At 34.6% G+C, this 25,984-nt stretch overlaps 3 protein-coding genes across 5 annotated transcripts; 1 reads left to right on the plus strand and 2 right to left on the minus strand.

Annotated features, from left to right (window-relative positions):
* Positions 1–523: 523 nt before the first annotated feature.
* LOC137835991 (pleiotropic drug resistance protein 1) lies at positions 524–7,252 on the minus strand. Of its 2 annotated transcripts, XM_068644781.2 has the most exons (21): positions 6,719–7,252; positions 6,516–6,636; positions 6,237–6,410; positions 5,986–6,145; positions 5,811–5,887; positions 5,676–5,729; positions 4,889–5,563; positions 4,468–4,784; positions 4,202–4,362; positions 3,997–4,100; positions 3,754–3,898; positions 3,581–3,661; positions 3,348–3,469; positions 2,901–3,233; positions 2,506–2,796; positions 2,327–2,410; positions 2,106–2,239; positions 1,795–2,022; positions 1,520–1,691; positions 1,115–1,369; positions 524–979 (listed from the first exon to the last, which is right to left on the minus strand). In XM_068644781.2, exons 1-21 carry the CDS (start codon positions 7,042–7,044, stop codon positions 716–718), a joined length of 4,278 nt encoding a protein of 1,425 aa, XP_068500882.2. In that variant the 5' UTR covers positions 7,045–7,252; the 3' UTR covers positions 524–715. The 2 variants fall into 2 exon arrangements, with proteins under 2 accessions (XP_068500882.2, XP_090158628.1); XM_090302502.1 differs by having other exon boundaries at positions 3,348–3,661; positions 6,719–7,205.
* An 8,580-nt stretch (positions 7,253–15,832) lies between these two features.
* On the plus strand, positions 15,833–19,694 carry LOC137835993 (trichohyalin). 2 transcript variants are annotated; one of them, XM_068644784.2, is made up of 7 exons: positions 15,833–16,236; positions 16,331–16,446; positions 16,538–16,656; positions 16,958–17,120; positions 17,221–17,444; positions 17,551–17,875; positions 18,338–19,694. In XM_068644784.2, exons 1-7 carry the CDS (start codon positions 16,072–16,074, stop codon positions 19,455–19,457), a joined length of 2,232 nt encoding a protein of 743 aa, XP_068500885.2. In that variant the 5' UTR covers positions 15,833–16,071; the 3' UTR covers positions 19,458–19,694. The 2 variants fall into 2 exon arrangements, with proteins under 2 accessions (XP_068500885.2, XP_090158813.1); XM_090302687.1 differs by lacking the exons at positions 15,833–16,236; positions 16,331–16,446; positions 16,538–16,656 and adding an exon at positions 16,712–16,863.
* Positions 19,695–19,984: 290 nt separating this feature from the next.
* On the minus strand, positions 19,985–23,027 carry LOC137835994 (coleoptile phototropism protein 1). The gene is given in 3 exon segments (XM_068644785.2): positions 19,985–20,527; positions 22,256–22,685; positions 22,687–23,027. Coding segments are annotated over 3 exon segments (1,035 nt in total). The 5' UTR covers positions 22,929–23,027; the 3' UTR covers positions 19,985–20,164.
* Positions 23,028–25,984: the final 2,957 nt, after the last annotated feature.

Raw genomic sequence — 25,984 nt, forward strand, 5'->3', positions numbered from 1 at the left:
TGAGTGTGAATAAATATATGTTCATCACATCTACATTTTGACACATTGATACCGTCAGGCCCAATAATACAATCAGACTCACTCATATAGTCAAACTCGTTAATACAACTCATATAGTACATATTCAATATTAGATTCACATGCATTAATTAAAATTATTTTTGTAGTGACTAATAAATGAACTTATCAAATCTGATAAGAGAGAAAATTAAACATATGGAGATTAATTATCATTTTGTTAGATAGAGAAAAAGTTTGCCAACTCTAGTGAACAACTCATAAACATTCTAACTAAATCTCTAGAAGCACCTAATGCTCAGTTTTTATGTTCTAAGATTAGTGCATATGATTTATAAGTTTCAACTTGATAGGAAGTGTTGAAATATAATGTTATTCTATTTTTATTTATTTTGTTTGTGCAATTAAATTCAAGAGAATCAATTAAGTTCAACACCAACTTGTTGGTGTGATGGTGGATGATGTATGATGCAGTTGATGAATCAAACTAAATTTAAGATACAAGTTGGAGATAGAAATCTAAAAACTCATCATACATACATTTTTTTAAGTACAAGCCTTCAATTGGCAGGTGTTGCACACAAACTATAGATACAAACAAAACATTACAAGTTTAGGGAGAAATTAAAAACAAGGGGAAAAAAAGAGGGAAAGTATAAAGAATATTTGAAGTTGGAAAAATCTACTCTCTATTTGTCTATCTCTTTTGGAAGTTGAAGGTCTTGATTGCAACAGCAAAAGTAAATCCAAAGAGAACTGCAATGCCAGCAACCACAACAGCAGCAACTCCAATGAAGTCATGTTTGATACCATAACTGTCTTCTATGAAAGCTTTCACAGTCTTGTTACCTTCAGCCTCCATTAGCTCCATTACATCTCCAAACTGAGATCCAACCAATCCATATAAGGTCCAAGCCACTGGGCATGCCCAATAGTACCATCTCCACCATATTGGGATGCTCTGTTCAAAATACAAAACAACAACATTATTATTATAATCATACCATTTGAAACCATACCACATATATTCACTCTATATGCATGCATTTCTCAGTCTATTATTAATTCAAAAGCAGGGTGGCAACAAGCAACTCACAGGTCTTGCAACAACAAATCCTGAGAAGAGATTCCAAATTGCATAGAATGCAGCCGACACAATGGAAGCAACATGGTGGTTTGGTGTCACTGCCACACCCATCATGCCGTAGAAGGTGAAGTACAGCAGTGTGAAGTACATGAAAAACAGATACCAAAAGAATTTCTCTGCAGTCCACTCAAATCCAATCATGGCATAAACTATTACACCGTATGTCACCGCTTGAGTAAAGATATAGGGTAGCTCCACCAGAATCTGAGACAAAAAAAAGTACCAGTTTGTTAGTTTCTTGGTTACTTAACATAGTTAATGTACACACACATATGCAAACTAAAGTACTAGTAAGTAATGTAGGTAAAACAATAAATAAGTAACGATGATGTTATGTTATGACATGTGAGTTACCTGTGAAAATGCATAGGGTAAGGCAGAATACATTCCGGCAGCTTTTTCTCTGTAGAAGACAGTCCTTTCAACTGCCACCACTGGCTGTACGGAAGAAGAATTTTGTACTCCAAGGAAGAGAACAGCAGTGTACATTGAACCGAGAGCATTCATGAGGTCTCCTCTTGTTGAGCTGTAAAAGCACCACATGAATCAGAACTCTAGAGGAATTTGGAAGGTGTCACACCATATATTACTTTTGGTGGTGAGAAATAGTAAGAATTTATTTGACTTACCGTTTGCCTCCGAGGTCCCAGAACATGGTTCCAAACATTATGGCTATGAAAGTTGTGAAGAAAAACCTCACAGCAGTGTATGGTGGATTACGCCAATATGACCAACGTTGTTTCCATAAGCAAGCTTGGCATTGGACAAAGAAGTTCTGAGAGAATTGAGTAGGGAAATAAAGATCCTTTGAACCAGGAGCAGGCTGACCCAATTCTTGTATAAGCTGCTTGTTTCTCCTGAAAAGTCATGAAAAAACTCAAATAAGCATTATGAGAATCAAGAAAACTTAGTAAATTCATATCCACTTGCGTTTCCCTACCTATATAGATCAGAGTTCCTGTATAAGTCAGTGAAATCAACGCCCAAACCAAGCTCTTGAGCTGTGGTTGTAACTTCCAACATCCAAGTAGCCGGGTTATATCCGTCTTTGATTTTGCTCACCCCGTCAATGCTCTGGACAGTGGAAAAATCATTGCAAAAGTTTAGTATTTACTCTGAAGAATCATGGTCCTTCACTTCATAATTAAACTATGATGTTACCTCAAAATACTTGATCAGATGACTAGAATGACGACCCAGTGGGCCGACATATATTTCCTGTCCTCCACGCTTCATTAGGAATAGCTGGAATCACACAAAAAGACATCATGTTAGATTCAATCCTAGGAGGGAGAGAAACCAAGTAAGAGACGTTTTCGTTTGTCATTTTTGGCACTCACCTCATCAAATGCTTCAAATATGTCAATGCTGGGTTGATGGATGGTGCACACCACAGTTCTTCCAGTGTCCACAGTGTTTCTGACTGTTCTCATAACAATAGCAGCAGCTCTTGCATCTAGCCCAGAAGTAGGCTCATCCATGAAGATTATGGAAGGATTAGCCACCAATTCAACCGCAATAGTCAGCCTCTTCCGCTGTTCAGTAGAGAGTCCACTCACACCGGGCAATCCAACCAGCGAGTTCCTCAATGGGTTAAGCTCCACCAATTCCATGACTTCCTCAATGAACATCTGCATGCATGCAACCATTTGTCAAATCCAAAGAGTTCGAACAATCAGCCTCTAAGAACTTAAAGTTAAAGCGTTTTTACTTTTCTCAGTTCTTACTAACTAACCTTTCTGGTTTTGGAATCAACACTTGAAGGTAAACGTAGCCATGCTGAGTAGAGCAAGGACTCGTAAACTGTAACATGAGGTGAATGGATATCATTTTGCTCACAGTATCCAGAGATACGAGCAAATGTTTCTTGCTTCTTAGGGTACCCAGAAATTTTGATGTTTCCTTCGATATATCCACCGGTTTTCCTACCAGCCAGAACATCCATCAACGTAGTCTTACCAGCACCACTCACACCCATCAAGGCTGTGAGAACACCAGGCCTGAATGCACCACTAACACCCTTCAGAAGCACCAGTTTGTCCTCTTGAACACCTTGTTCCTTCATTTCCTGCAAGTGAAAATCAGGGGAGTTAGAAATCATTTTTTTTTTCTGGCTGAAGAAGTGTTAAAATGAAGTCACTCACTCACTGCTACAAACCCAATAACATGGAATGTGATTTACCTGTGGCATGTCAACAGAGTATACGACTTCATCAAAGGTGATGGAATGTGGTTCAAAAGGAAGAACCATTCCTTTTTTCTTTCCATGGCTGGATTCCACAACAGAACCATCTTTTCCCGTTTCTGCAGGACATTTGAAGAAAAGTTCAACGTCTTGGAATATAATACGAATTGGTGATGAAAAAGGAGTATATGCCTGTGGTTTAGTATTGAATATGAGTGAGCATAACTCACCTATGCGTGGTAATTCAACTTCTGCGGGGCTTCCTTCATGAGTTGGTTCTTCAGCTATCACTGCTTGTGGCTTATCAAATGCTGCATTCACATTCGGAGGCATACTTATCAGTAAGACCTTGCATTGCATTTATGACAGAATTTAAAGTACAAATGATGTGAAAAGTACTCACGGCCAAGGAAATCTAGAGCAAAACCAAACACCACGTTGAAAAAGAGCACAAACCCAACCAATGCCCCAAGACCAAGCCAATACCAATATGCATCTTTGAAGAACGCGCGAGAGTCCAGATAATCAAGTCCTAAATTGTGGGTATCCTGTAATTATATAGAAAAGAAACTAGAATCAAACTTTCCTTGACCAAAGAATCACTAGCATACAAATTATTAAGGTGGGTGTGAGGTCAAGAAATTACGTTGTGCCAGCTGTTTCCAAGAAATTCATTTGTCATCAGAGCATTCTGCCCATACATCAGAGGTGAAATCCAGAAACCCCAAATCCACCATTTTTTGATATCCCCTGTTTCATTGGAAACAGAACGACCAAGCATTAGCTTATGTTTGATCATAATTAGAAATGCGAAAATTTTTCAATAGCATGTTTGTGTTCATTAGACTTACTTTTTGACAGAATGAAACCGCCCAATGTAAGAAGCGTGAGAACCGAAAAGGATCCAAACGTGTTGGCGACAATCATGTTTCTACCAAGTGCTGCAATGGCTCGGAATAATGAAGAAGCCATCTGACTGATTAGTAGTAGGATGAGGTACTGCTTGAAGAGCCTGCACCACCCAAATTAAAGAACTCAGATCATAAGTACAATGCAAATTAGTAGAAGAGGCAACATTCACAAGCTTCAAACAACTCAAACCAGTTAGTTTCTTTACCTCCCCACATTGGGATCATATCCAATAACATAGTAGGTCAGGAATACCCAAAGAGCCACTTCTGCTATGGTAACCGGAATCTTGAGAATCCACGAAGGAATAGCATAAGCCCAAGAGGGAAAGAACAGAAGATCTCGCTGCTTGTAGAAAACAGGAAGCTTGGCAATGGTCATGGAAATCTCAGCCATTCCATTAAACATAACCGTTATTATTGTAAAAAATATGGCACCAGCATAAACACCAGCACCATCAAGACTGTCATGGTCCATCTCCGTTCGGAAGAACAGCGTCAATGCAATCAACGCCATGATGAAAAGCTGAAAAGCATCATCAAAAGCAATTAAAAATGATGATCATAGATTCATAGACATGCAAATGAACTAGGGTGTAGAGTTTTTCTTGATATAAAACAATCACCAACCTGACATAGCTTGAAGATGTACACAAATGAATTCCTTTTCATGAGCAAATACTCCCTTGAGAAGTTAGCCTTTAACAGCTCCTTCTTGTTGATACCAAACTTCTTAGTGGTCAATGCAGCAGGGTGGCTCTTGGTCTTGTCAAATGAAACTGCAAGCTCCTGACCAAGTTTCCTACCAATATGGAATGATTGAAATGCCTCAGCGAATTGAGTAACTGTCACAAATCTGTATGGTTGATCTCTGCGCACCCAGTACTGTGCTTGATCTTTTTTGGAAGTCACTTCTTGAAGGAAGTCAGCAGCACCTTTCCTCTCGGGACATCTGAAACCCATGGATTCAAAGAAGTCCAGAACATACTCACGAGGGCCATGGTAAACCACTTGGCCGTCGGAGATTAAGATAATGTCGTCAAAAAGGTCGTAAGTCTCAGGTGCTGGCTGGAGCAAAGATATCACAGCAGTTCCATTCAGAATGTGGACATATTGCCTCAGACAACTCACAATCTGAAATGTGGTGGAACTGTCCAACCCAGTGGAGATTTCATCCATGAATAAAGCATTTGCTGGTCCAACCAACATCTCTCCTGTAGTAACACGCTTCCTCTGTCCTCCAGAGATCCCACGCAACATTTCATCGCCCACCATGGTATCAGCACATATATCCAACCCCAGAATCTGCCAAGTTACACAGTCGACCAGTTCAGTATCTTTGTTGGTCATCGTAGCAAACACTAGCACATGTCATCACATAATTGAATTGAACCTTGTTTGTTTAAGCATTCATTACCTTCATTGTATAATCTGTCACTATGCTTGACTCCTGGCCTGCAGTTGCAGTTGCCTGTTATATCAAAAGACAATCAGATGCAGTGCAAAGATGGTATATATATACTTTCTTGTTTTGGTTTTGTTATTTGCTGACCTTCATGTAGACATCAAGATCTGGGTCAGGCTTGATATTTGCCGCTTTCTCTCTTCTAGACAACTCAGACAGCATGTCTGTGGATTCAGAAAGAGTAAATGATGATGGGTTAGAGTGCATAGATGTTAAGTTAGAGTTTGAAAAGGTAAGAGAGGGGTGGTGAAGGGGAACTGACCATAACGTGATCCAACCCCTTGGCACCTTGCCGAGAAAGCCAAGGTTTCCCTCACAGTCATTTCTCCAATATGAACATCATGCTGGCTGATGTAAGCAGCAGTTCTCTGGGGTACAAACTCGTTCAGTTCATGCCCATTGTAAGTCACTTTTCCAGATACCTGAACAACAAACACATCGGTATTCATGTTAGTCTTTCTTTCTACTTTCGTTTTCAAAGAAAAAATAGTAATAATAGATATTGTGTCTGACCTGAAGACTTTTATCAAGTTTTCCTGACAAGGCCAAGAGGAGTGTGGTCTTTCCTGAACTTGGAGGACCCAAAAGCAGTGTCATCCTGCGAGGTTTGATAACCCCACTCACATCTTTGAGAATAGTGACGTGTTTCTTTCTGCTGGGGAGGATATGGAGAAAGTTAAGAAATCCCTGCAAGATCAAATAATTGTAGAAGAAAAGGCGTGTTGAGTTGGGTCGAGAGAGTAATTGTAGAAGAAAACAGAGTTGATGAAAGAGGCATTATTCCGTAGGTACCTCAATGACATTAGTAGCAGAGTTGATGAAAGAGGGCAAAGCTCTGCCTCCAACAAAAGCCTCTGCTTCAATCTTGAGGTGCTCGTATCGAACTTCAATGGTGGGAATGTCGAGTCCAACTCTGTAAGAAGCAGAAAGAGAGTGTAAGAATAAAGGAGTGATGTGAGGAAGAAGGTCGTTGAGGTAAGAATATATAGACATACCTGTCAATACGGTCCTTGAGTTTCAACAAGAAGGACTCGTTGTCCTCTTCAGCAACCTTGACCAACCTCTCAAGAAGCTTGTGTCTGTCATGGTAGCCAAGATCAGCAACGTCGATTTCGTTGGCAGCTCCATGGGATGCTGTCAACAAGCCTTTCCTGAGACGGTTGTAGGTGGGGAGCTTCTCAAGAGCAGCCCATTTGAGAGCTTCTTCGTCATCCTCTTCGCGAGAAGACCTTGAGAAAACCTCCACACTGTTGTTTCTCCAAACCGTTGAACTTCTCGCTCGCATACTGTTACTCGCTCTGTATATATCGCTTCCCTCCATTCTCTCAGATTCTCGCGGTTACCCGCCACACTCTTTCTTCCTTCTTCTTCTTCTTCTTCTTCTTCTTGTCGAAGTTGTTGTGTTGCTTGGTGTTGAAGGCAAAAGAATGAAAGAATATGAAAACAGCAAAAATGAGTGTTTTTGTTCTGAAATGAGTATGTGAAACACCGTCTCTCTCTCTATTTATACTCTTCACGTCAAAAACAACGGCGAATCATATTCAAGAGTCAAACCTTCCAATTAAATGTTTAAATATTAATATTATTTTCTTTATTACCACAAAAATCTCTATTAATCTCCTAATACACACTAATAAATGCCTGTTAAATCACCCCTTTCTTTAAAATCTCCTGTTATTAAATACGCATTAAATCTCCTCCTGCTTTAATATACACTAATAAATTTTCTAATCATTTTCTTTTACTATATCTTTATATTAAAAAAATCAATTTAATAACTAACCAATTTTATTAACTAACCAATTTTATTAATAACCAAATATTTAATATTGACTAATAAATATAATTGTTTGTGTCGGTTATTTTAGCTTTTTTTTTATCAGCAAAAAATAAATTAAATTAAGAGGGATATAAAAGGGGTATTTCAACCCTTTTACATAAATCAAATCACATTAAGAATCTCTAAAAAGATGAACAAACACTCTAGAAACAATAGATAGAAAATGTTTGCTGCATAAGCTAGACATCCTATTCCAGCTAGCACCGTGCTCGTATTGGAATGCTATAAACACTGCAAGCAAACTACAGCTACAAAACCATCAAATACACCCTGCCTCTATTGGTTTGTTATAATCGATTATTTTAGCTGAATAATATTCCTAGTTACCAGGATATAAATCACTCATTGAAAGGAGTGTTTGTAATAATAGGTGTAGATAAGAATGTGAATGAGAATTGAGGAAAATAATTGAGAAAAAGAATAGAATAAAATAAAATAAAAAAGATTTGGAGTGAGGATATGTTTAAAAAAGATAGAGTCAAAAGTTTGGAGCTTGACCTGTGAAATGAGAAGGAAAGACATTTTGTAATATTTATATTAAACCGAAAGATGCAAGATAAAGACACGACAACCTTTGAAACCAAATAGCTTATGTTAGAAGAAAGTGGCAAAAAGAATCCTTTGAGATCTTTTGATGAAAACAGAAAACAATAGTTAAGATAAACTCATAAATTGCATCAGCTGCAACGTCAGTAACAGAATTTCCATTTTTAATTTTAATTTAGAGAGAAAAAAAAATGGGTGAAAGAATGAATTTCACGTTTATTTGGTTTTGAAAAAAGCCTTCAGAATGAAAGCCTTCAGAGTTTGACTCGTAGATTGATAAAAAAAAATAAAAGAGATGGCCAGCGAAATTGATCAGATCTTGTGGGCGTTGAAAGAAGCTTTGGACCAATAATTCAACTTCTAGATCGATAGTACTATATTCATTAGGAGAAAAATTTCTTTAACACAGTACAAAAAACATATATTTAATAAACATTTTGTACCTGTATGGATATTGGGGACTGAGTAATGTTGATCCACGTTGATACAAGGTATCTGCTTCGCTCTTGATTGTCTTGTCTTCGAGTTTCTTTTTTCCTCGCGTGCCTCGGTCGGCCGGTGGAGGTACCTGCGATTGTGCTCCGATGCTCAAGTCAGTAATCTCTCTCAGTGAGAATCCTTGATAATCTGAAAAACATACCTTTCTCTCTTTCTTTCTCTTCTTTTGTATGTCTCTTTGGGCTTGGGCCCTCTGGGTCATTAGTGGTTCGCGACGTGTTTTGTGGTCCTTGGGTCGTGTTAGATGGTTTCCTGGGATCTAGGGGTGTTCCCGAAAATCCAGGGAGTGCTCACGTGTGTTTGTTACTCAGTGGGAATTGTAACCGTTTGTCCCACGTGTAACCATGTTCCTTGCTTAATTAGATAATTTAATTCGGACAACGCGGTCGTCCGGTACCGACCGGTACACATTTATAATAATATTATAATATTTTGAATTGAAAATAAAATAAAAATAAATAAAGTATTAATTTATTGAAATGTAAGATATGTGTTTTCAATGTTTAGAGTGTGAATATATCAGTTTTCATTCATTACAGACATGTTACATTAATAGATCCAACTAAATCATTTATCCATTTCTTTTTTGAGACGGAATTTAACATCGAGTAACAAATATATGATATTAATGGCAAGACATCAAATTTAATTGTTAGATATATTTGTTACAGTTTTCAGTTTCTGCTATGCTGCATTGATTGTATCAATATAACTATTTTTATATTGTATTTGAATATGACATTTTAATAGGGTAATTCATTATTTTAAAGAATTTGAAATGATTTATGGCGGAATATGTTATTTAGGTAAACAAAATTGGAAGAAATTAAAATTTTAGAATTTCATTATAGTAGTTAGATTATTTAAAATTAATTTCAAGTTTTACTTAAAAAGTAAAAATTTGAAATTTTCATATTTTTAAATTCATATTTCGATCTTTGTAGTTTGGGTCGATCTGGGTCTGAGTTGATTCAACTCGACTTGGATCTGGGTGTTGATCCAACTTAGATTGATATGCTCTCAACTCAATGTCTCCGCTCAAAATAGACACAACTCAACTTACCCAAACCTGACCCAATTTATCTCGGTCCCACCTGGACTTAACTTGACATGACATGGGTCTAGCCTAACTCTATTGAACGTGATCCTACCCTGACTCAAATTAACTTGGACCTGGATCGATTCAACAAAGCCAACTTGGCTCAGTCGATCTCAACCTGACTCGACACATCGAGTCTAGGTCAACTCAGCTTGACTTGGTCCTGATCGGATTAGGCCTGACTTGGTCTTGGTTGGACTAGGATCTACCTGGGCCTAACCCAACTTTATTGAATATAGGTTTCCTTTAACTCATATGAATGTTGTCCCCCAACTAGAGTGAGTGTGAGTTTTTCTTGACTCATATCGACTTGGGTTCGGACCAACTCGACTCGATTTGGCTCGTCCGAGAAGACTCAACTTTCCCAAGAAAACTCGACACCACAAAAATCTCTATTAATCTCTTAATACACACTAATAAATGCCTGTTAAATCACCCCTTTCTTTAAAACCTCCTGTTATTAAATACGCATTAAATCTCCTGCTGCTTTAATATACACTAATAAATTTTCTAATCATTTTCTTGTACTATATCTTTATATTAAAAAAATCAATTTAATAACTAACCAAATATTTTTTTTTAAAATAAGACAATACTAATTGCTCTTAATTAACGGATTAAAATAAGGCGGCTGAGCCCAGTAGTTCACGTTGGAATAATGATTAGTGATAATAACAGTAGTTGATAATGTGAATAATAATTGAGCAAAAATAATAAAATAATAAAAAACTAAAAAAAAAATAATGTGATTCAAAAGATTAGGATTATCCAAAAAAAAATATCTGGCGAGAAGACTTTTGAGCCGCAACTTTCGTTCTGACAAGACATGTCACCTTATTAAAATCAAGACACAAAGAAAACAGTGAAATCACCTAATAAATTACATCAGCAAAAACGTAAGTGAAAATTTCCATTTTTTTAATCTTGATTTAAAGAAAATAAATCACTGAAAGTTTGAATTTCGTTGTTATTGCCTTTGAGTCTTCGTTTCCGAAACATTGGCAAAACCAGAAAGAAACCATCAAAGCCTTGACTTGACTCTGGATTCATAAAAAATTTCTGAAATTGTTGAAAAAAAAAACACTGGTCCTTTGAATTTGAATGCTCCAAATTACCCATTAAGACAAGTTTCACTTTTTTCATAAAAGCAAAGAAGAATTATGAGAAAAATACAATAACAAATTAGCAATTACTTTTCTTTCTCAAAGGGTGGTGTTTGATGAAATCTTGTGATCATTGCAAAGCATTCATGAAGCACAGTGTGTTTTAAAATTGTTTATCCAGAAAAAGATGAAGCAAGTTGCAAGGGAATAAAGTAGGGTTTGTAACAGGAAAGCAGCCATGAAATTTGTTTGTTTAGAGAAAGTGTGTGAAAGAAGAAAGGTGAAGTTACCATTGAGCATGCCATTTGTTAAATCAAACAATAAATTGGTTTTGACTCTTTCTCTTTTTTTTGCTTTCCCAACTAAATTCATTCATGGGATCTGGTTCCGTGGCTTGACCACTCACCATGTTTCTATTTTAAATTGTTCTTTTCTTCTAGATCTTCTAGATGGGTTTTTTATTTCTAATAAAACTATGTTTGTTAATTTGGTTCTTTGAGAAAAAAAAATGTTTTTTTAGTACACACCAAACGAGACTAGACTGTATTGGAAGACATTGTGAATAACTATGGTGGGAAGGTGGCCATGGAGATTAATACTAAATTATTTGTCCATTTTCTTTGCCACCTCTTTTGAACCTTTTTCATAGACTTCATGAAGGGTGGTATTGTAATTTGTAATGTCTTGATTATGCTTTTTGTTTTACTAAAGTGGGTCAATTTTTTCAATTTTTCATTGAGATGAGGTTGTTTTTGAGAAAATTATGAATATAAAGAAATTGTACATCATGAAGAAATCGTTTTCACAATTGTTTTTTAGAAAATTATGGATATAAAGAAATCGTATTAATGTAACACGATTTTATTATGAAAAAATTATATATTTTTTTTATAATAAAGTCATACTATATTAATTCGATTTTTTCATGTAATTTTTAAAAAATAACTTCATTTTAATAAAATAAAGCGAAATTCTTTATTTTTAAATTCTAAAACTTAAATTCTAAAACTCTTGATTTATTGTAACTCGTAGGAACTTGCAACTTGCAACCTTAAACCTTATATTCTTTTTTAAAGGGTAGTGTTTGATAAATCTTGTGATCATTACAAAGCATTACTTCGATTTTTTTATATTATTAAAAATAATCTCATTTCGAAAGTAAAATTGTTCATTTTCTAAATTTTAAACCTTAAACTTTAAAACCTAAAACTCCGATTGATTGTAACTCATTGATATGGTAGGAACAACTTGCAATTTGTAATTTTGTTTTGTTGATGATAATGTTTTTAACTTATTCTTTACTAGATGAATATCACCAAAACCCCACCACACACAAATAGAAGCTTCATTGTGTACTGCATTATATAACAATAACAATGTCAAGTGTGTCTACATTAGATAAAAACATGTGTCAATGTTGTGTCTTGATGAATCAGAGACATTGAACCTGGTTGGACAAGTGAGAAGCATGGTAAGCCACCTTTAGTTCAAAATGCTTACAAAGGGGTCATCACCTAATTCATATCTTTTTTATATTTTCCCCTTCACTTGAAACCATATATTCTATTCTATCGCCTTCAAAAATTGAAAACCTTCACAGAAAGAGCAAAGATAGTAGCAAATAGCACTGCAAACCACACCTGCACCAACTCCTACAAAATCATCTCTATAACCAAACTATCTTCTCACAAACTCTTTCACTGTCTCCTTTATCCCCAAACTGTGATGCAGCCAAACCATGTAAGGTCCAAGCCACAGGACATGCCCAATAGTACCATCTCCACCACCCAGGAATGTTCTGCCACCATAGACAAAATAAAACTAAACATCAATATACATGTAGTAGATCCACTTAATTTCCTCACATGCAATTTTTTTTTTTTAACTCAATTAAAGGTCTATTCTTGATTATCCTTTAAGTGTCATCTATTTGTTTTTCCTATTCGGATTGATGTCTTGTCCCACTTTTATGTTTATGCTCGTAGTTTAGTTTGTTTATGTTCTTGGTAAGTGGGGTGGTGTTTTTTGAGTTGGAGGTGGTACTTTCTAAAAGTTTTGTTGGTTTGGTTAGTCTTTTTTCAGAAGTGTTTTTCAGAGTTTCTAGTGTGTTTAAGTCTACTTTTATTTAGGGTTTGATCATTCCTAAAGTGATCTTATGTATATATTTTTTTGAAATCATTCCTAGTGTTTGAAGTATTTTTTCTTTTGGTCACTCTAATTTCTTCATGCACCTCATATAAAAAAAATTTAAATTATCCATATTTTAGATTTGTGGATTGCGAAAAATTGAAAACATATTTTGAATTCAACACTACAAAATATATTTTTTACCTATAAATATATTTTTGATTCTACAATTTACAATATATTTTTAAATTTACAATATATTTTTAAATTTATAATACATTTTTTAATTTTAAATTATACAGACTTTTAAATTATATAAAAGAAATTACGATTTGAACTTTACTCATATCTATGAATAAGAAATAAGAAAGCATGTGGGTGCTAAAAAATAAATTGTCCAAAACAGGGAGGACTGTTTCTTCCTGCACCTCCATACCTTCTTCTCTCACCTCCATAAATTTCCAAATTTCCAAAAATACCCTTTTACAATATTCTGAATTATGTAATTCGGAAGTTATTTTTTAAATGTGTAATTAGCTTCCGGATTACATAATCCGGAAGCCATTTTTCAGATCCATGATTACTCTCCGGATTACATAATCCGAAAGTTAATAAAAATTTCGGATTATGTAATTCGGAAGTCTTTTTTCAAATGAGTTTCCGAATTACATAATCCAGAAACTAATCTATGGAAGTAACACAAGAAGGATAAAAATGTATTTTCAAGTTGTGTATGGAGGTGGCAGAAGAAGGTATGGAGGTGCAGGAAGAAACCGTCAACAGGGAGATAGGCAACCCATGCAAAACAATTCAGTCCAGCACAATGTGGCTATCAATTTGAGGGTGTTTCTTCCTACACTCCCATAGTTTCTTCTTGCACCTCCATAAGAGTGTGGAAAAGATAAAAATACCCTTAGTATATGTCATCTCATTATATATGGAATGGTACCTTCAACTTTATCATAACTAGTTTTAGATTTACAATAAATTTTTTTAAAAAAGTCAACACTGTCATGCGTGTTGAAATGAAACTACTATTTTAGTATCTGCAAGTGTTTGTCAATGGCACATTAGTCTCTGGAACTGTAAACAGAATTCAATAAGTCATTGAAAATTAAATTTATTTATCACACACTAATCTAATTTTTTTTTTAAAAATGTTTCTTCAAAATAATATTCACATATATTTAAGAATCAAAATGATAATAAATACTTAAATTAAAAAAACTTAGATGGAACAATTAAAACTTTTGGCTATATTTAAATTTTTCTTAATTTGAATAATTAATGTAATAGAAACACTTTCAAAATACCAAAATGGGGTTTGTTCTTAAAATTATATTCCACATTCTAATATACATTTATTCTTTTTGTTCCAACATATATTTTTTTTTTCAAAACATTGTATTTTAATAATTTCAATTACAAACATACACACTAATATATTATTTACTTTTCTCAATTCTTATTTCGACATTTATTTATAACTATACAGATTCTCCAATTTAATCTGAAGGTAAATAAATTTCCCATCAATAATATTTTAAGATCAACAACACAAAATTATCATAAAGATTAGTCACAAGAGATAAATTAGTAGACGAAAACTATCACATCTTCAAAATAACCACATACACATTTTATTTATCTTTTAATATTGCAACTAATATAAAAAAAAAAATCTGATTACATACTGTTATATTTTAAAACAATATATCAGATGAGGAATTTTCATTTTATATAGATATAGATAAAAAATTAAAAATTAAAATAATATAAACATTAAATTTTAACTTATTAAATATAAATAATTGGATTTTTCCAAAAAAAGAACATAAGAAAGATAGTATATAAGAAGATATGATATGATAGTGAAAGAGCGTGATGAATGATGATAGAGTTGAAAGAGGATTGAATGGTAGGGTTAATTAAAAAGGTACCAAAAATGGAGCAATTGAGTGCAATATTTTCCAGCACCAAATCCAATGGTATGATGGAAAACTTAAGTACCATAAAAATTTGAAGACAAAGAAAAAACACAACATAGAGACCAAGTTTTTCCACCTAAGTACCGTTAACCCACTAAGAGCATGCCTCTATATTACAACAATTTTGTTTCTTTTTTGGGAGTGTACTTTGTTTGAAATAAAAGACACTTTTTGGTACCTTTTTTCAAAACAGTGCCCTCAATTTTCTCAAACCAAATGGATTTGTTACAAAATCATTTCTTGCTTCCTGATTTCAAAATTTTTCCATCACATTAATTAATGCACAACAACAAGAACTACACTTCACCCACTCTATTCCTTTTGCTTACAAAATTAAAATAAATAATCAATCTAAAACAAATCAATTTTAAAATATGAACGTATAAAAATTATAAATACACAATAAATTGTTCCATATTACAACTCTTAAAAATAGAAGAAAAAATAATTTTAAAAAAATATTATTTTAATAATTTTAAATTGAAAGACATAGCTTACAAGTGTGATCTAATCAAAACAATTTCAAAATTACTTCATTTTTAGTAAATATTTTTTTTCTAGTTACAATAGGATGCATGGTTGTTAGCATATTAATACTCATAATTTTTATATAAAATATAAATAAAATAAAAAATAAAATAAAAATATTATAAATAAGTATCTTTGATTAAAGTAACATTTTGAACACTTTAGTCTCTAAACATTAAAAAAAATACTAACAAATTATATGAAATATGATATATTGACAATCATACTCTTATAACTAGAAAAAAAATAACTTTATACTAAAATAAATAATTTTAAAATTATATTAAAATCACAATTATTTGAGGGGCACTCTAGTCCTAACAAAAAACTAGATAGATTGAGTATGACATATCCTACTCCTTTGTAACCGTTACCATGTTAGTAGTATAGAGAGGGAACCCTCTTGCACCAAATTTATTACATAGAATGTAAAGTGATCCCAATCTTTAATTCAGTTTCAAACCTTTGAAAGTTAAATTCGATTCGACCGTTGGTTGTCTTCGTCTTAGGTACATTACTTCAACCAAACCAAACAGAATACAAAACAGAACACGCTCCTCCTCCTCCTCCTCCCACAAAAACAAAAACTGCAACAACTTCAAACCCCATCCAAAGGGTAATGGCAGAAGCTGAGGATTATGGGTTCGCCCCAGATGAAATGCTAGTGAATGAGAACCTTGGCTACCCTAAAGCCTTCGCAAAACTCTGCCGTGACAGGGGTTTCAGTACCTACAGCCATGGCCCTCCCTTTACCTTCATCCCTTATGCTTTGCAAGAACAAGAGGTAAAGAAAAAAATTGATCTTTCAGTAAAGAACACTTTTTAAGCAAGTTTTGAGTTTGAATTCAAGAATTTTGTATTGTTGCTTGCTGTTTTAGGCTGAGAGAGCTAGGGATTTGGATGAGATGTTTCCGATTATTGATCCCAAAGCTAAGGCGACCAGCAAGCCTAAGATCTTTGTCAGTGTCTTGTGGAAGCAGCTCCGCCATCTGGGGTAGGTTGCAATTTGGAAGATTCTGAAAGTTTCAATTTTGATTTCTTATGCATTGTTTGTGTTGTGTTATTGACAATATGGCGAATCTCAGGAATGCTGGCTTTGACCCTGCAGTAATTCGAGTGGATGGTTATGGCAATGTGATCTATTATCACGCGGATTCGGCCTCTCCTCTGGCTTGGGATGTTGATCACTGGTTTCCTTGTTCAAGTAATTTTCTTTTCTTTTTCTGTTTTGAGAATGTGTAGAAGTGGAACTCAATTGGGGTGTGTGTGTGTGTCACATGGTGTGATCTCTGGTTTCCTTGTTGAAGTAATTTTCTTTTCTTTTCTTTTTCTGTTTTGAGAATGTGTAGAAGTAGAATTCAATTGGGGTGTGTGTGTGTCACATGGTGTGATCACTGGTTTCCTTGTTCAAGTAATTTTCTTTTCTTTTCTTTTTATGTTTTGAGAATGTGTAGAAGTGGAATTCAATTGGGTTGTGATTTTGCTCCTTTGGTATGGCAATGCAGGGGGGGGTTTGACTGTTCTTAGCAATCTAAGGATATTGCAGCGGCAAGTCTGTAAGAGGAAGAAAAACAAGCTGGAATTCTTGGTGCCATGGTGGGATTTCCAATTGGGGATATCTGTGAACCAGTTCCTGTCTGTTTTTGCATCATCAAATTCAGACTTCAGGCATGGATTTTTTTTTTTGATTCTTTATTTTATTTTTGTTTCTCAATTTTTCTTGGACGTGTAGTGGAAGGGTAATGGTATTTGTATTTGCAAATGACAGGCACAGGGCCTTTTCATTTTTGTTCTATGAAGGAGAAAATCAAGAATTGAATGCTTCACAAATAGTGGATTCTCATTCTTTTCCACAACACTTTTTTGGTTTGAAAGAAGAGTTAGGCCTGGCTCCGGCGGCAATAGTAGAATCTCGAAGGGAACCTTGTGATGCATTAGCTTTGAGACAACTCGATTACAATAGGAAGCCAAGGCCAATGTCTCCTGCAATAGGTTGGTGGCAGTTGATGATTATCGTTCAAAATTTGAATTGGTTAAATGATTTGAAGATAGAGATTGATTTTGTATCTGACCATCCTCTGATTTAAACTCTTTTCAGTAGCTGCAAGGAAAAGAAATGGCAATATGCTGAAAGAAAATGAAGATCCAGATTTTGTGAAAAACCCCTACCAAGCAATTGTCATGGCTAGAGATTCCCTGAAGCAAAGAGAGGAAGCTACAAAAATGCAGGCAGAAATACAGAAGCTAGATGATGAAGTGGATGAAATGAAGCTAAAAAATGAGGAAGAAAAGCTCACTATTCAAGACCTGGAATTGGCTCTCATAAAACGTAAAAGGAAGGCAGAAAAGTGCAGACGGTTAGCTGAGGCTCAATCTTCTTACAGGATTATGCTAGAGAAGATGATTAGGGACACCATGCACCAGTAAGTCCAACTACCAGTGAATTGAAATGGTGTATTTTCTTGTTATTACCAATAATACTTTTCTTTATATTTTATTGGTAAAGGGCATTAACTGTGCCCTAAAGACTCTCAAAACTTAAAAAGGATACTCCTTTGTCCCTATTTCTAAGAACCCTTTTGAGAAAAATATTTTTTCTGATACATTAATTATTTAAATTTGATTTTAGAGAATATAAATAGTATGAATACACAAGCTTCACTCAACTACTTTGGCATTAAATACAATAGGATAATTTTGGAACTACCATACAAATTACTGACAAATTTATTGTTATCAACTAAATTAACTAATTTTCTTAAGAGTGTGAACTACTTAAAAATGTCTTATTAACTTGAGTGGAGTGTTTTTCTTGTATTTTACATATAATAAATGTTTTTCTTTGGACTGCAACTACTCGTTTTTAATAATTGGTTCTGTTGCAGGAGTGTTATTTATAAGGAACAGGTAAGATTGAACCTGGCTGCAACTAATGCACTAATGGCTAGACTTGAAGCACAGAAGGCAATTTGTGATGGTGCAGAGAAAGATCTTCACAAGAAATACAAACAAAGAGATGACATAGAGAAGCAGATTAGACCTGAATGGGAGCAAGGAAGGAAAAGGTCAAGAATAGATTATGCCACTTTAGAAGAGAGAGAGAGTAAACCTGCTCTTTACTTGCCTGGGCCCAGACCAAGAACACCTTGGCACAAGGAGCTCAGAGTGTTATTAGAGGAGGAACAAAGGGCATCCGAAGTTGACTACTCTGCAAACGAGGAGCAAAAGCAGGAAGATAAAGAAGAGAAGATAAAAATGCCAGCTAAAGATGACACAGAAGAGAAGCTAGAGGAGCATACTACATCAGGTGTTGTTGCATTGGATGAAGAAAACTCAATTGAGCAAAGACTTGAGAAGCTTAAAATCAGAGAAGGCAAGAGGAGTTGTGGCATTTCATTCACAGGTCTTCATGAGACAGAAATCGAGGAAGATGAAGAAACCAGAAAGCAACGTGGAAAAGGGAATGTGGAGAAGTGGCTTCAAATGCTTTTGGAAAATAGTCCACAACCAGGAACTGATCCAGAAGAAACAAATGAAAATGCTTCTCATAGAATTGAAGAAAAAATAATCCAACAACTGAATCAGAAGTTCCCACAAAAGGAGTTGAAGATCTCAAAAGTTTCAGATTCTGATTATGAAGAGAAGCAGCTGCAACTTCTTGAAGACAAGAATCAAGAAGATACAATAGAAAATGAGTCTAGCAGTGTTTTGCCTACAGGACATAAAAATTACTCAGAAGAAGCTTGCATAGGTGAAGGAAATTGCACTCCTAATGTTGAAGGGATGGAGAAAAAGGAAGAACATAAAAAGGAAAAAAGACTTCTTCCTAGATCAGAGAGTGCCAAGACCCTGAGGAGAATTCCATCATCTCCATCTTTGCTTTTTGGTATCAGAAAAGGTGTGGACTGCATTCGGAAGAAGCCAACAGCAAGTGATGATCTTGCAGCCTCAAACAGTTTCTTGAGGTCATCCTTCAAGACAATCAAGAAAGCTGTAAATTTATGAATACACAGATACATTTGATTGATGCTATGCATAATGCATTTTTTTGTACCTTTTGTTTCTTGATGATTTTACAATTTGAGTTGTGTTTAGTTGAATAAAGTTAGTGAAATCTATAATCCAAAAAAAAAGGAGAGAAAATAAGTGTGTGAAATGTAGCCATTGTTTTGTATTTGTGTATAAGATTTCAAAGTTGTCAAATATTTGATAAGTGATAACAGCTTGTTTTTGCTGCCAAGCAATTTAGGTTTCTTTTTCTTTTACTTTTTCTGCTTCGCAAAAACTGAATTTTGAATTCCCGTTAATGCCCTTTAATGCAACATTTGCTTTATTTATTAGAATTAAGCACAGCAACAAAATCACTAAATAAAAACTAATTTTAGAAACCAAAACAAGTAATATAATTCACACTAAAAATTCGTTTGATAATGACTCATTCTAATAGTTTCCACAATATCACTTTTCAAGAGGTCTAAAATTTAGATTAGGGAAAAAATCAATTTTACATTATAGTAAAAAAGAACAGCATATTTAAATCTAATTTAATTATATATACTATTTATTAAAACAACTCGTGCATCATAATCAAACATAGTAGTTGTTTAGGTTCTAGAAATTTGAATGACCTTAATTTCTATTGTTACTTCTTACTCTCGTATTCATCATTCTAGAAATGAATGCCTCTTAATTTACGTATTGATTCCAAGTTTCTACCATTTGAATAAGCCCTTCTTCTTCTCCATCTGCACTTTCATGGCATTCAGCTGGTTTTGCAGCCTGTTAACATCTTCCTTCAGCTTCCTTATCTCCAGCTGCTGAGCATTCATCTCTCTCTTTGAAAGGCAGCGTCCCAGTGGGTCAAGGCCTCCATTTGGGCTCCTCAAGCTGAAGGAGCCACTCCAATCTACTTGGCGGTTGAGTTTGGCTTGTTCAGAGAACAGCACCTGAATCACAGCTCTCACAGGCAACCTTTCATTTTGAGCTGCATGAAGTGAGGCCTCTGGTGTCAGTTTCCTGCTATCAAGAAGTCTGCACAGGCCCTTCCTTTCTTGCTTTGACACACCTTGATGTGCCTACAACACATAACCAGAGTTTAGAGGTTCAAAATCATAATGTATCACAAACACACAGGGACACTGGTACGACACAAACACGGACACTCGAATATGTATAATCTCTAAAATGTAGGACATGGACACGAATTTATATATTATATAATTATGAATTATATAAATTGACAATAAAAATTTATGTACACAAGTATGTCTTAGTTTTTTTTGTAGCAAAAAGATGTTTCTCATTACTAGTTCAAAAAGAATTGGTCATTATTTTTATAATTACAATAAAAATTTATACAATAAGTTTAAGTTTTTAGAAAATTAATGTATTTTTCTTTTAAAATTGTGTTGGAACCGTTGTGAGTAATCTAACAAATATTTTTTTGAATTAGACACTTCACATATATGTGTCGTACGGGTGTCAGTGTTCGATACATGTGTCCCACACGGACATTCCATTTAAGAGGTGTGCCTGAGTCTCGTATACTCTCACCACCACAAATAGTGAAAGAATCATGCTTCTCAAATCTTCAAGTCTTGAAACGATATCTAATCTAGGACTATAGTTTAGTTCATGATTATCAACATAAATTTTGAGCAATAACTAGTAACATGCATGTCCCCATCAAGTACTGTCTAAAGTGATGATATTTTAATGGTGAAATGAAGTTCTAATCAGCAATAGGACAAGTTTGTATTATTCAAATAACATGTGGGAAGACTAACTACTAATACAGTTCTACTTGTACGTGACGGGTTACCTAAATTTAGGAGGCTAGTGATGCACCTTTTGGATTGGCAACAAGTAATAAATGCACAGAACAACCAGAAGGAAAAGCCAAGCTTTAACATCTAAACTAGAAAGAGTTTTCTGTTCTCAAAAGAGCATTAATTACGTTCCATTTCAGTAAAGCATTTGCGTAAGCTTTTATATGTATCAGTGCGTGGAACAAGAGAAAAGCCAAATCTTGAAAACAATTTCTCACAGTTATGATCTAGTAGCCCCACATGAAGCACATTTATGTTATTTCAGTTTCACTTCACCTATTCCCTCTCAAAAGAATCTTATGCCAGTGACAACATAAGAAGCATTTTCCAGGATATGCAGAATGAAGGGTTTTAATCCATCATCTCCCTCCTTGGAATCAATACGTAAATTAAGAGGCAAGAATCACATAACAATTACCTCTGATGAATCAAAGAAGCAACAAAACTTACAGACAATTCTATAGGTGTTTTTCTGTTGTTGTTTTTCATTTAGAATTGGAGTTTCACCTTTGATTTCTAATCCAAAGAAACATTAACTTTATTTCTGTGTTATTCTGAAATCACAAATCGACTAAAGATTAAGACATTTCATAGTATATAAGTGGGTGCAAACCTTACCTTATAAGCCGGTTTTATAAGGTTGAGTTAGGTTTAAAGTCAATTTCTTAATATAATATTAGAGTCTTTTTTTAGCCTATTTTAGCAATTGTTTGTTAGACTTATCAGGTTACTCGTTATCGAACAATTATCAGACCACCCATAATATATAGTCTCACGCACGAGTTGGTAGCCTCGACGTGAAGGGTGTGTTGGAGATCTCAAACCAACTAGAAATTAAGATATTTCATAGTATATAATAAATGAGTGCAAACATCAATTCTAAATCGGTTTTATAAGGTTGAGTTAGATTTAAAGTCTAGTTATTATTAAGGTTTTGTTCATCAAATAATTTGAAACTAAAATGAGAAGACATACCTTTAGATAAGTGTCAATGGCTCTGTACAAGCCATCATCTGTGGCTCTTGCATGGCTTGGAAGAACTCCAGCAAGTGTACGAAACTCAGACAAGGACAAACCGGCATCCACAGCAGCCTCAGCAAGGTAGCAATCAACCAACTTGGCCACCTTAACCAGAGCAGCACCGTCCCGATCCATACTCAAAAACGTCTTCACCAACCTGAGAACAAGCTCAACATCCAAGAGAGTTCCACAGGTGTGGCTGAAGGAGGGTATCATGAGCTCTTTGAGAGAAGCTTGATCTAGCTGCGAGGAAATGCGGTTCTCAATCTCAGCTCTGTAAGCAGCATCAACCCGAACCATGATGGCGGTTCTGAGAAGGCGAAGGAGGAAGTTGCATGGCACAGAATCCTTCTCAGGAGGCAGAACATTGACCAAGGTCTCCGCATGAATTGGTGATGCTTTGGGGGGATTGGAATTGAGTGGTGACACCATGCTCAGAGAGGTCAGGGAGCCAAATGGAAGCATAATGAGTGATGATGGAACCGATCAAGTCTGCACGAATACCCTTCTGTTTGATGCTTGAAAGGGTCTTCACAAAGCAATCCATGTCAACGATGCATGCATCATCCAACCAACATTCGCAGGATCCAACAGTTCTCTCTGATTCTTCACAACACTGCTTCTTCATTTCCACCACTCACACGCCACTGCAGCTTCGCAATTCTATGCCAGTGTCTTGCTTGTTATAAAACTAGCGAGAGAAGAGAGATAAGCACTTCGTTAAATGAAGCCAACCAGCATACAGAACAAAAGTAATTACAACACAAAATCGATCAAGTCTGCACGAATACCCTTCTGTTTGATGCTTGAAAGGGTCTTCACAAAGCAATCCATGTCAACGATGCATGCATCATCCAACCAACATTCGCAGGATCCAACAGTTCTCTCTGATTCTTCACAACACTGCTTCTTCATTTCCACCACTCACACGCCACTGCAGCTTCGCAATTCTATGCCAGTGTCTTGCTTGTTATAAAACTAGCGAGAGAAGAGAGATAAGCACTTCGTTAAATGAAGCCAACCAGCATACAGAACAAAAGTAATTACAACACAAAATCGAACTTAAAAAGGACTTTGTTTTCTCTGCATCTTATCTTTATGTATTGTATCTTTATGTATTGTATTAAGAAGTGAACTTTAAACAAGATCTTCATCTCTAGTCGATGTCTGATCTCCAACATATCTGTCGAGATATGTCAATTTGTGCATGAAACTATATATTTACGTTTATGGTGGTCCGATAGCAGATAACCTAATCAACCAAACAAAGTCTCACTAGAATAGACTCTAATAACATATTAAAAACACATCCGATCATATATGTTAACTTGTACATAGGATTATATACTTACGTTTATGGGTGTTCGATAGCGGATAACGTGATAAGCCGAACAAACTCTCGCTAGAATATACTCTAATAATATATTAAGAACACATCCGTCTAGATATGTCAACTTGTACATAGGACTATATATTTACGTTTATGGGTGATCGGATAGATAGCAGATAATCTGATTCAAGAATAGACTTTTGTTAGAATAGACTAAACTGAACAAAACTCTTGTTAGAATAGACTTTAATAACACATATTAAGAAGTGAACTTTAAACCTAATTCAACTTTATAAAATCGATGAGACTTTCATCCACTTATATACCATAAAATGTTTGAATGGAATGCGTGAGAGATCTGGACTTGTTCCATTTACATGAGCAAAAGAAGAATATAAAAACAAAAGTTGGAGGATACTTGTGTACTTTATAAAGCCACATACATTTACATGAGAGTATATGTAAGGAAGCATCCATTAGGATTGTGCAGGGCAGTTGGCAATTGGCACAGAGTGAAGGAAATGGAAAGGTGAGAGGGGCCTATGTAAATGCCAAATTTTGTTTTTGCATCAATGCTTACTTATTTTTTGCTTTCGAACCAGACATATCTACCTCTGATTATCATCAACCATTTTCTATTTTACTATGCTATTTAAAATATAGTTATATTATTCAATTCAAAATTATTTGCTTCCACACGTGTCACTTTTCCATGGCAAAATTTCATTGCTGCCTGTAGCTTTTTGGGCTATTTCTTTTTGCACCTTTCTCCTGTCACTCCATAGACTAGGCGAAAAAGCCATCTTGTTTTAGAAAAAATACATTTTGGATTCTACAATCTAGAAATTGTTACTTTTTCTATTTAAATCTCCCAAATTCTACAATTTATAATATTTTTTTTTAAATAAAAAATTCATTTAAGATTACAGAATCAGAAAGGTATTTCTGAATCCAGTAATAACTTCTGGATTATACAATCTGTAATATCTATTTACTATGATTTGTATTTCGGATTGTATAATCTGAAATGTAATTTTAAAATATATTCCAGATAGTACAATTGAGAAGGTATTTTTAGATCCAAAATTACCTTTCAGATTACACAATTCAAAATACATATTATAATAAGGAGTGTTATGGATTTTACAATGCAATATACAAATAAAAATGAAAAAAGAAATAAGCAAACAAAAAATGAATGGTAAAAATACTACAAAACTCACTTCAATGAACAATCACCAACCACCACAAGTAACCAATACCACTTAAAAATGAAGAAGTCACCACACTCTTTACTAAAAATAAATCCTTACATATACTCAAAAGAGTAATATTGAAATTAAAAAAAAAATATGGAGGTGTAGTGAGAATTTGCCTCTGTTGCAGCTTCGACAAATATTCTCAAGGCAAATGCTCCCTGCACCCAATCATTTTTAACCTGCACCCAACATATTTTTTTAATTGTCAAAAATGCCCTTAATTCCGGAAATAAAAATCCAGAATTGAAAATAATATATTTCAGAAAAATAAATCCCGAAGTAATTATTGAGTTTCGGAAATAAAAATCCAGAAACAAAAATTAAAATTTTATTTCGGACAAAAAAATCCGGAATTGAAAAATAATACATTCCGGAAAAAAAATCCGGAAAAGAAATAATTGTGTTTCGGAAATGAAAATCCGGAAACAAAAATAAAAAATCCATTCCAGATAAAAAAATCCGTAATATAAAATTTCGTTCCAGAAAAAAATATCCGGAACACATATTTCGGAATTTTTTTTTAAGGACAGTTTCGTCTTTTCCACTGGGATCGGGTGCAGTGATATGGTGCAGGAAGCAATTGCCTATTCTCAATTGGATTCAAAATGTACACTGCTTTTGGGAGTTGGGCCTCAATAAATTAAGCCCGTGTCAGGTGATTCTTTCTACACCACCCAAATTTCTTCACCACCTTTCATTTATTCTGAAATATTTCATATATTCTGAAATAGACATGGATTCTTCAGAATATCCTTTTTTTATATTTCGAAAAGATCATGCCAAAGTTAATAAAATTTGTAAGTGCTCCATATTAGTCCTCAGCTTGATATGTAGGACCCATAAAAGAGAAATACTAACAATACTTTCTTATTCTTAAAATTTTATTGAAATCACAAATTTTACCAAGTTTTATTTCTCATTCTTCATTTTGTAATCTTCAATAAATAAATTTTAACCAATAATAACATATGTGGTAGAAAAGTGTAATAGAGAATCTGTTTGTTAGGATTTGACAAAACTTAGAGTCAATACAATGCTTCCATTCCATCAATTCAAAAATATCTTACATAATAAACCTTAAATGCAGAGTAATTT

This window comes from Phaseolus vulgaris, chromosome 5 (assembly GCF_051622355.1).
Source record: "Phaseolus vulgaris cultivar YP4 chromosome 5, ASM5162235v1, whole genome shotgun sequence".
In the NCBI taxonomy this organism is placed as follows: Eukaryota; Viridiplantae; Streptophyta; class Magnoliopsida; order Fabales; family Fabaceae; genus Phaseolus; species Phaseolus vulgaris.